General features: G+C 30.0%; 1 protein-coding gene across 1 annotated transcript; it reads right to left on the bottom strand.

Moving 5' to 3' along the window:
* Positions 701-3,980, bottom strand: LOC109363271 (tetraspanin-6-like). Its single transcript, XM_019609478.1, has 3 exons — positions 3,321-3,980; positions 1,663-1,982; positions 701-926 (listed from the first exon to the last, which is right to left on the bottom strand). The coding sequence occupies exons 1-3, from the start codon at positions 3,813-3,815 to the stop codon at positions 887-889; spliced, it is 855 nt and encodes a 284-aa protein (XP_019465023.1). The 5' UTR covers positions 3,816-3,980; the 3' UTR covers positions 701-886.

Raw genomic sequence — 11,749 nt, 5'->3', positions numbered from 1 at the left:
GTGATAACTGGTCCAATTAGAGCAAAGATGGATGTTGTAATAATGATTATGTGAATGATATAAGTAGCATACTAAATTTTGTTCTGAAATGATCCTATTTATAATGAGTTCATTCATGTTGTTACATCCCCTCAAACACACGTTTGAGCAAAAGCTATAGTTAATAACTTTGGAAGAACTGGGTTTGAGCCTTCCTTATAAATGGTGGTGGTAACGAAATTGGTTATAGTTTAGTTAAAGTAAAAATCCAATCCTTGTTGAAACTATCCAATGTTACTGTTAAGTTTATTGATGTCTAAAGTCCAAAAATTGGATAGGAGAGGATGAATGAAAAATTTTATAAGTGGAAAAGGTCCATAGAATTAATGTCTTAAAATTTTGGTTCAACACGTAATATCCTACTCGTATATCTATACTCTTATCATACTCATTAAGAATGAGACTCTTGAGTGGTTGGAGGCTCCTAAATCATAATGTATTCATTCTTAATCTTATTTTATATATATAATATGTCAACTCAACTAATATTATCATTATTATTATCTAGTTACATTGAATTTATTTTATTATTGACAATTTACCACCTAAGTCTCAATTAAACACTTATAACACACTCTATCATTCCACCCTCTCACTCTAATCCTATAATTTATTGTAGTAAAAAACCCACAAATGTGAATAGTAGAGCAAAACAGAAGTAGGATACAAAGAACAGTCTGCATATAAAGCAAATTAAGATATGTACAAGTGCAACTAAATAAGATGGTGGTTATAAAAAACAAACTAAGGCCCTGAGTTATTTTGTGACCATACACTAGAGAGTAGTAAATTGTCTCATCTTTAGAGCACACAAGAAAACACAATGATGGGTCGTAGAGCTTCTCAGTTAAAAAAGCTGCTCTTTCTTATCATGCCACCATCTCCACCTGTTGCAAAAAGCATACCAAAAGCATTACTTAGCAGTCAAAAGATTAGAGCATCTACATATGGGTTTCACAGAGAAAGTTAAAGCTTCTACAAGTAATAATGTACCAAAAGTAATACTCATGAATAAACCGTAAGATTTATTTATGTATTACGTAAAGATTTATGTATAGCTAATATATCATTTATTTGTATTACTTTTCTTGAAAATAATAATTAAAAATGAATAATGAATTAACACTGCATAAAACTTTTATATCATGAGTAGATATATTTTTTGAATAGATAAAAGAGATAGAAAGATAGAAAAGAGAAGAGTGAGACGTGTTTGATTGTTTATTGTATAATTTGAAAGGAATTTAAAAATAGAAACAAAAGAAAAAAGTGTAATCAATAAGCATTTTCCATTATTTTAAAGCATTTAAAGATCTTATTAGTTTTTCCATTATTAGTTTTAAAGCATTTATTGTATTCTCTCATTTACTCTAAGTATCATGTATCACATTTGGCATCTCATTTAGGTGTAAACCAAGTATCAGATTTGCCAAAAAAATGTTGTTTTAATAACATAAAAAGTAATGAATCATATATATACATTAGTTCCTAACCTTGTAACTATGTTCAAAATAATTATAAAATAAAGATCATTTCTTTTCATTTTCCTTTTGGTTTTCATAAAAAAAATTCCATTCTTGCAATATAATCTAAACATACTAAAAAGGTATTTGAATTACTCACCAATGGTAATCCCATCTGGGTTTAATTTTGGTCATGCGATTTTCACCATGTTGGTAATCAGTTTCAGATCTTCTTGTGTTTCTAAAAGCACAACATCCAATGGAATAAATGGCTATGAGAAACACAAGCATGACAACACTAAGAACAGAGATTTTGTGCCAATCCCTTCTTATGTTTTCAAGCACACCACCCTTACAAGAATCACACTCATAGCATAGCAAAGTTGGTGCATTGTTCCAACGATAACAATCTGGGTCTTGGGACAACATTGTTTCCATGTTGTAATAGTTGCATGATGTTGGTGGTTTGCAACATCCTGACTGCATTAACACATAACTATGATTTAGCATCAATTTTTTAACGAAAGTTAAAGAAAACAAATTGCTGTAATTAAGAGACTAAATTAATTTCGAGCTGACATAATGAAATTGAGGTTATTGAGCAACCTAATGGGGTAAGAGTAACATTCATATGTGTATAAACTTTGCCAATAGACTAAGAGTCACAGTAAATACTCATTTTATATTTTTACATCTTATTAGTTTATTAGTTTGGTCCTTCAAAAAATAAAATTTGTAAGAAAATACGACTAATTGTAATATATGTTAGTTGTGGTGATTCTGAAAACTGTGATTTAAAACACCTTTCTACCCTCACTTTCTCTTTCTTTCTAATAACATTAATAATGACTGGAAAATAATAAGCATACCATTATTTGCAAATCAAGTGAGACCACATTCATATACCAATATTTATATTTATATTTAAAAGCCACCCAAAAGGGTGAGCATAATTTGCATCAGCTTTATGAGTTCCATCCGTAGCCACATATAATCTGCTATAGAAATACATAGAAAAATGAACCCAAAAATATAAAATTGGTTCATCATTTCTGATAGAATAATTATTGGAATTTTTTGTTTATATTATCCTACCTAGTACTTTATGGGTTGAGAAAATTTTCTTTGCTCCACAAATATATGATAGGAATAAGTGAAAGCATATTTGAGGGATGACATATGCACCCTTTCATTTGAGAAGGTTGAAGAAAAAAAAGAGTGACAAACCCAAAATACAGCTGAATGCATGAATTGAGAAGATAGCTTATTTTTAAAGCTTTTTGCATAAAGTTAAAAAAATATCAGTTGTCATAAAAGAAGAAATACTAATTGCACTGAAAATATTATTGAAGAATATTTTGAAAACAACACAATAGCAAAGGCAAAAAATGAAATAAATTTTTTCACTCATACACACATTTCAAGTCATCTTTTCTAGCTTAGCTAGTAGCTTAATTATCTCACAGCCTTCTTATAAAACTCATTTGCATATAATCCTAATCAATTATGAGAGGGGTTCTACTTAATTGGAAAAAACACATTTTACATCTTAGTCATCTATTCTATAAAAATCTAATAGTTTAAATTTATTAACTAATTCAAATCACGTGAACCATTAGATTTTTATAGAATAAATAATTAATATGTGAAGTAAGTTTTTTTAACTTACTTCTAGAGCATGTATATATCCTCTCATTAATTAATAAAAAACCGAATTCCACGTAGAGAAGTAAAACTAAAAAAAATTTAAGCCCAGATGAAATATTTGAATCCTCAAAGTATAATATCAAATAATCAAATATTTGAAACTATGCATACCTGTATTGGAGACATATCCCTATTCATATAATCAAGATTGTTCCAATATGCAATCTTGGCACAGGTCTTAGACCCCATAATACAGCTTCTAATAGTGCTCCAATAAACACCATCTTTAATTATCTTATTCCTCAACCATGTTGAATAATCATGAAGATGATATTCCTTATACACTCTACCAGGCACTTCTACTCCACCACCTTGGCCAGTTACAACAAATCCAAATATAGTGAAACCAAAAAGAGCAGCTATAAGTAACAACATGATCACTAAATATACCCATAGTGCCCAAGCCACATGAAAACAAGCTCCTATGAATCCTGCTAGTGAAATCACAAGCACAACAAAACCTATAACAAGAAGTGGTGTTTGGAAAAAGTTTTCACATGTTGTGGTGCTCCTTGCTAGCCATAAACCTGCACCAATTATTGGTATTGATGCTAAGAGTGTGAATAGGTTCAAGAACCCAATCACTGTGTTGCTGAAACGTTGCATTGAGATTCTCTCTTTTTTCTTTGTTAATTCTGCTTCCTACTATCTCTATTGGTTCGTTTCTCCTTGAGATTCTTGTGATGAAGGAACTTGTGGTTTTGATTTGTTTATGTTATTGCATAAAGCTTTGAGAGTTTCAAAATTTCTATCTCTTTCCTATGCATGCTTTCACTTGATATAAATAAGGAGAAAAACTTTTTAAAGAGATATATAGCGTAGTATTATTTATGACTAAATTTTAATTAACATTAAATTTGTAATATTATTGTCTTCACATACATACGTCTTCGTGAAAGTATTTTTCATAAATAAGGTGCAAAAATATATTGTCTCACACTCTATCCCAATGCATCTACGTCACAAATGAAAATATATTATATTAATTGAAAAAATTAAAATTTATTATTTTTTGGTTTTTGACATTAATATTATTGATGTGAGATATAGTTTGGGACGAACCATACTCCTTATTAGAGAGGGAATTGCTATGCAAAACAAGGTAAAAAGCAAAACAAAATTGACAATTATAATATTCTATTTACACTTGTAATAATATTTTTATTCTTAAAATTAATGTGAAAACAATATTTCTCTTTCCATTAATAAAAAGGACCTCTATCAATTTGGGATATTAGATCTTTATTAATAAATAAGTATAAGAGTTATACCATTTTATTAAATTTATTTTTTGGAACAAAATAAAGTAGGTAGAATATATGTTTTACATGTTTTGTTATTTAAAAAATATAAAATAATCAGTTAAAATATGCCAAAAGTGAAAACGACTACAAATTGTACTTCACGTTCTTAGCTATTAAGTTATTCACTCATGAATTTGCCCATTCATGGCTATCCATAGAGAATATAACCAAAACAAAGAATATATCATATGTCAGATCACTAATTCAAAACTTTATCATATCTATTCTTATTACTAACATTTTGTTATCCCACAATTTTTAATTCAATAAGTTTGTTATCTTAAATTAATTATTCTATTATTTTTTTAGGTAGAAAATATAATTAAGTTAAAAAATACAAACTATTAAACAGACAAAGTTGAAATATTTAAAACTACGGCAGTACATTTTCCCTTTTATCGATTCAGAAATTTGTTCTCAAAAGTAAATGAAATTTAAAATCAACAAAAAGATAATTATTTTTAGATAAATGTCTAGAAGTTTTCTATTTGTATATATTGCTTTAGGAGGAGGAATTCGCTTACTCCAATAGTAAGTTTTTTAAACTTACATTAGATTATTAGTAACAATAAGATTGTGATACCCGAACTAAGATTATTCACGAGATGGTTTAGATGGGTTATAAGGTAAATATTACCAGATATAAAAAATAAAATATATTTCTACTTGAGTTTTCTTTGAAATCATAAATAAAGAAAACTATAATAGTTTAGAATGATTCATCTCTATTATATGAGCTACTTCTATAGGTGATGTATTACGACTTTCACACTATCATGGTCAATTATTCTAAATTTTGACACAAAGTTAGCCACCATATTATTTTATCTCAAAACATGTTATAGTTGGATATCTAAATCTTCCTTAAGCAAATCGCGAATGTTGTTTATAACCTGATGAAGATCAGTACATGGATATTCGAATCTTTAGATAAGATGAAAATTGCCTTCATATAATCACTCTCCAATATCAATTTCCAATAACCCAAACTCCAAATCAACCTTAGACCATATTCTATTGCTTGAAGCTCAGCAAGCATAGGAGATCCAACACTAAAGTTGGCTGAAAAACCAGAAATCCAATGTCCACCATGGTTTCGGATCACTCCATCACCGCTAATAAAGTTGTCACCCATAGAATAACTACCATCCAAATTGAGCTTCAAAACTCCATTACTTGGTTTGCACGAATGAATACTTGTTTATGAATATTTTGTAAAAAAATAATCCAGGTAGCTCCAATAATTAAAGTCCTCGTAAACATTATTGACAACATAGCCTGGGTCTTAAGAACTATCCCCAAAGGTAGAATTGTTCATTCACTTCCAAGCCCACCAGACATCTACTAGAAATAGTTTCCCATGAGGATGTCAAGAATTCTCCATTAGCCAGGAGATGACTGACTAGTTCTCACAGAAGCTTTAACTGATAAAACCAGTTGATTACAAAGAAGAACATATGATATTCTTCACAATCACGAAAAGTATGGAGGATGTTTTCCACAACATTATTGCAACAACGACAAAGAGGTGATATAACCATATTTTTGGAGTACTTGAGTAGATTTGTAGAAAGGGATTCATGAGTAATGCCAACAAACAAACTTAACTTTCACGTGATCTAAAGTTTCTACAAAGAGCGCTGGAGATGCATCAAGCTATCGGCACCATTGAAGACTTCAACAACCAATATCCTGAGTTTTTGTGCAATTCACAGTTACATGATTCTCAAGAATCCAATAGTCATGAATATGATTTATGGATGTTAGAACTGGAATGTTGGCAACAATATATATATATATATGACCATGGTTGGGAGAATCGTTGAAAACACATCAAATTTCCTAGAGTCATCTCTCCAAAGATCCTCCACTCACATCATGATATTTGAGATATTAACATAATACACCATAGTAAAAATGTTTTCTATCACAACCCATTTGTCATACCATAAGGAATTACTCCCACTGCTTAATTGTAGCTTGAAGTGCCCTCGAATAGCAGATGTAATTTTCACAATGTTCTTCTAGATGTTTAAGGCAGAAGAAGGCTTATTAGGAGCAAACAACATGGAACTACCTTTTAAGTACTCCTCTCCCAAACTTTGCACCATATTTTTTTGTTATCCTCAATCATATTCCAACTTAATTTTCCATGTAGAGAGATACTGATTGTGCGATAACCTTGAATCCTAAGAGCATCTCCAACAGCAAACAAAAGTTTCATTCTTAGTTGGGTCCCACATATTATTTTATAAATTTTTACAACTTGCCATAAAATAAGAACAACATCTACTTTTCTCTCACAATGACAAACATTATTCTTGTTCTTATTTGGGTCCTACATCTTAACCCACATTTTTATGTTTTACAATAAATATAACAAATTATTAAGAATAATTACTTATTTAGTTATTAATAAATTAAAACTAAAAATAAATAAATTATAACTAAAAATATTTTTTGTTGTTGTAAGTTATAAAAATAAAATAAGTGGACACAAATAAATAAATAAAAATATTGCATTAATTAAAATACATTAAATAAATATAATAGAAATAACAACATAATAAATTAAAAGATAAATAAAATGCATAAAATAAATAAAGTACATCACAACCCATAAAGATCATCTCTCCTCACCAAGAATTGTTCTTACTTACCAAGAATTATTCTTATTTAAGAACAAAACTTAAGAAATAAGAATGTCATAGTGGAGAACATAATAAGAATATTCTTATTCTATTAAGAACAGTCTTAAGAACAATCACTGTGGATGCTCTAAGACCTCCACATTTCTTGTGTATTGATACTCCATTTGGTAACATCACCTTTCCATAAGAAATTTCTAGACATACGATTAATTTCATTACACACTTTAGGGGAGCCACATACCCTGCATGGTATAGGTCGATATAGAAGTAAGTACAAATTTAACTAGACATAATTTGTCAAGTTTGCTTAGGAGGCTCGACTTCCAATCTTCTAGCTTTATTTGAATCTTCTTAATCAACGGATTAACATCATATATATGGATCCTACCCTGAACAAAAGGGATTATCTAGTAGCTTCCTATATATGAAATAGAACGCATACCACAAATGTTTATAAAATTTGATTTTCTTCTACGAGATATATTCTAGGAGTACATGAACATAGATTTAATTACATTAACTTTCATACCCAATACTTGACAGGAACCATCCAAAGTAGATGTGAGTAATCCAACCTAAGTAGTATAGGCTTTAGAGAACAACATAACCTCATATGCGAACAAAAAATAAGAGACGAATGGTCCCCCTGATGGAAACTACTTTTTGTTGAATGAGAAGTTCCAATTTTTTCATGCAAGGAACAAACAAATTAGGGGGCATTGGGTTACCCTGATGGAAACTCCTAATTGGCTTAAAACTCTATATCCACGAGTCATTCCAAAGTATAGACATACTACCAAATTTCAGACACCTTATAAGCAGGTTGAACTATAGATGATATGCCAAATAATCCTAGTTGACCATATCATACGATTTTTCTATATCAACCTTAAACGTCATGACACCTTTTTTGCTTAGACTCATGGATATAGTGTGTACTTCTTGCACAAGAATGATATTATCTATAGTACCTCTCCCTAAGATAAAGCTACACTACAAGGGTCCCACAAGGTCATGATGAAATTGCCTTAATATATTCCCTAATACTTTATAAATTACCTTGTACGCAACATTGCATAAGCTAATAAGCCTCAAATCAATGGAGGCTCTGGGTTAATTAACTTTAGGAATTAGAACAATTAGAGCTTCCAAAAGGCGTGCACGATCAAAACCAACATGGACAGCTTCCTGAACCATTTTCCACATATCCAACCCCACAATCTCCCAATAATTTTTGAAGAAATCAGGCTGAAAATCATGCAACCTAGGAGATTTATAAGATTACATAGTCATAACTTCTTTAGTAACTTCCTCCAATGTGATCAATCTTGTTAACCTCAAAACTCCTTCCTTAGGCAAAACTAAAGTACTTACTATACAAGTACCGTGGTTAGACTCATTGTTCCCACAAAAAATGTTTCGGAAATACCGATTTGCTTCCCCCTTAAGCTGATATGGGTCAGCGATTGAAATGATAACTGATAAATTGATCAATTAAATTACCAAATCGGTATCGCAAACGAATAGAAAAGGGTTATCGAATCCACAAAGATTTTCTTGACACTAGCCTTTCAACCAAAAATATTATTTTTAAGTTGATTTCAATTGGGTTTCGGTTGTTGCTTGATTACACTAATTACTAGCTAATTGATTAAATTATTTGGAATAAATATGTTAGGATTGAACTTTACTATTCACTATCAATACACTTTTGATTCAACAATACAAATTCATCTAGTTATGATTCTTTCACAATAAAGAACCTCAATAGTACTAAAAACTAATGTTTTGGTCAATTTAGTAGCTCATGAGATAAAACTCTATGTCTAGTAACTCTACTAATAAGATGGCGAACTATGACTCACAAAATACACATCTATGTCTAGAAATTATGCTTGTGAAATTGATTTTTAATATAAAACCTCAAATGTACTAATCATCATTGTCTTGGTCATATTAGTAGCTTGTTAATATAGAACTATGTCTAGCAACTATAATAATAAGATGAAGACTTATGAACTGTTAACACGCCTCTATGTCTAACAACAATGTTAACAAATTTGAGAGTTATTAATCATTGAATTAGCTTTATCTCTAGCAACTAAAACAAGAACATGCATAATGTGACTAATTGATATAAACCTATGTCTAGAAATCATATCAATATGATGAGTTGACAAAATCATAATTATGATGAGGATTTCTTCATGCTTTTATAGTCACAAATTCATACACAAAGGTTGTTAATCTTTAAAGGAAACATTAAGCATAAAATCAACTCATAAGAATAAAGCATAATGAAATAGTATAAATGAGAATCAACGACTATACATCTAGGTCATATTACATTCAATCCCAACAAAGAGAAATTTAACTACTCATAGACATGATAACTAAACAAAGGTTGAAAATAGAAATACAACTCATAGAGAAGAAATTACCACTCCATTGAGCATGGATTAGCTCTTCTAGCATTTCCTCTTTGCTTCTATACCTTAATTGGAACTAAACTAGCCTAAGACTTAAGAAAATTTTGAGCAAAAGTGTTGTGCTTGAATGTCTCTCTCATTTAAAGAGTATGAATCATGTCATTTTTGTCCAACTCGGAAATTTCGTTGGGCACAACACTTCATCTAGTCGAGCTATGCTAGTCTATCATGCTAGGCAGAATAGCCCAATTTTGCCCAGCTCAGACATTTCACTGAGCGAATTTCAGACACAGTTTATGCCAAAATTTGTCTTGTATTTCGCCTAGCACAATGATTGTGTTAGGCGTGGATTTTGCAGACAGCTATTTCCCCTAGCATAGGGATTTCATTCGGTTTGAATTCATGAGTCTGTCTGGTTAGTTGTGTGTCACTTCTGTTTTGAGTCTGAGTTGTTCTTGTCTGGAAACTTGATTTTTTACAATAATTCCTCTAATTTTGCCCTAACAAACACTGTAAAAGTAATATTCGACAATTCTCATCACATGTTAAGCTTTAGGATCATTTTGCCAAAAATTGACCTAAGTTGTAAGTTAATATGTTATAAAAGTGGTAGTTCAATTATGTTATTTTGAGACTTAACACGGAAGACCATCTTCTAAAATTTTCCCATAAATCTTGTTATACTTCCTTGAAGTATGCTATAGTTTAGTTGTATTAAAGTTTCAATTTGATCTGGTTTGAAGAAAAATTATTTGTTGTTTCCATTTTGTTTGCTTCGATTTTTCACTTTTTTATTTATTTGAAATATGAACTTTGCAATGAGTTGGTGTACTAAACTTGTATTTTGAAAAGAAAAATAAATGAGTTAATTATTATTGGTTAGATCTTATCCAAATGAAAACGATTATAACAAATCAATCAATAACAACATAGAAACAAAAATTAAACTTAAAAGTAAATTTGTGGGTTTAGGGTATAATAAATATATTAAAGCTAGCGGATAATATATAACATTAGGATCATGACCCCTCCTAGAAACATTATCATGAGCACTCCTAGAATAATTTAAAATAGTTATATAACTTACTCTAGATTTAAACATTATTCCAATTGGATCCCAATATATAATATTAAACTAAATGTCAAAATATTATTTCATGAGTTTCATTTGTTGAGTGAAAACACATTTTAAAATATATATATGTTTTTTACTTATAGAAATACTCTTAGATTACGTTAAAAAAAATACTCTTACTATCATGTAGTAATAGTATAACGCAATTGCCATTTTTATCAGTAAATGATGCCATAAGGCAAATTGCAAAGGCATCAATTCTTTGTGCATCAAGAAAGACAAGGATAGACTTAGATCAATGGCTGGCCTTTTAGGTAAATGCCTGTGATGCTTTAGAGTAATGGAGCAAGATCATGACCAAGTCGTATTATTCTTGGGTCAGCATGTAGAATAATATATGGATGATGGATTGCATATCTTTCTTTTGCTAGGATTATCTCCGATACTGAACAATCCAATATTAGATTAAAATTGTAACACATGCATGACAATAAAAAAATATAAGGGTTCAACTTTTTTATTATATTTGAATTAAATAAATTAAAACTTTTTTCTCCCTCACATTCCAATATTGAATAGTCTAGTAGCAGTGAGGATTTGATTTCATCTTTCTTATCCTCTCTCATCTAAGTCATACAATGTGCCTTATTTTTCGGCTGCACTATCTTGGTCCCTCCTTTCCCTAGAAAAAGTTCCCACCAAACTATGATTCCTCAATAATATTAATTTCTAATACTTTAGTGAGCACGATGACTTATTTATTTAGTCTGTTATATGGTGTTATATATAATACTAATATCTGAGAATGATGTAAACACGTGTATATTTATCAATCATTGAGGTTATACTACGTTATTTATTTGCCACTTGTCTTTTTAACATCCCTTGCTTATATTTGTTTAACTTCATTGTTGTAGACTAATATTGGAATTTACCAACAACAAAAACTAATATTGTAATCAATGATATTAAAGTCGAATTGGACCAAAAAAAATAAGAAAAAATGTTTCATTTCAGATTTGATAAACCAGATTGGATAGTCAAATACCAATAAGACATTCGCTTATTAATGTTATGTCTC

Source organism: Lupinus angustifolius, chromosome LG13 (assembly GCF_001865875.1).
Source record: "Lupinus angustifolius cultivar Tanjil chromosome LG13, LupAngTanjil_v1.0, whole genome shotgun sequence".
NCBI lineage: Eukaryota > Viridiplantae > Streptophyta > Magnoliopsida > Fabales > Fabaceae > Lupinus > Lupinus angustifolius.
This window is presented reverse-complemented; position numbering and strand designations above follow the sequence as displayed.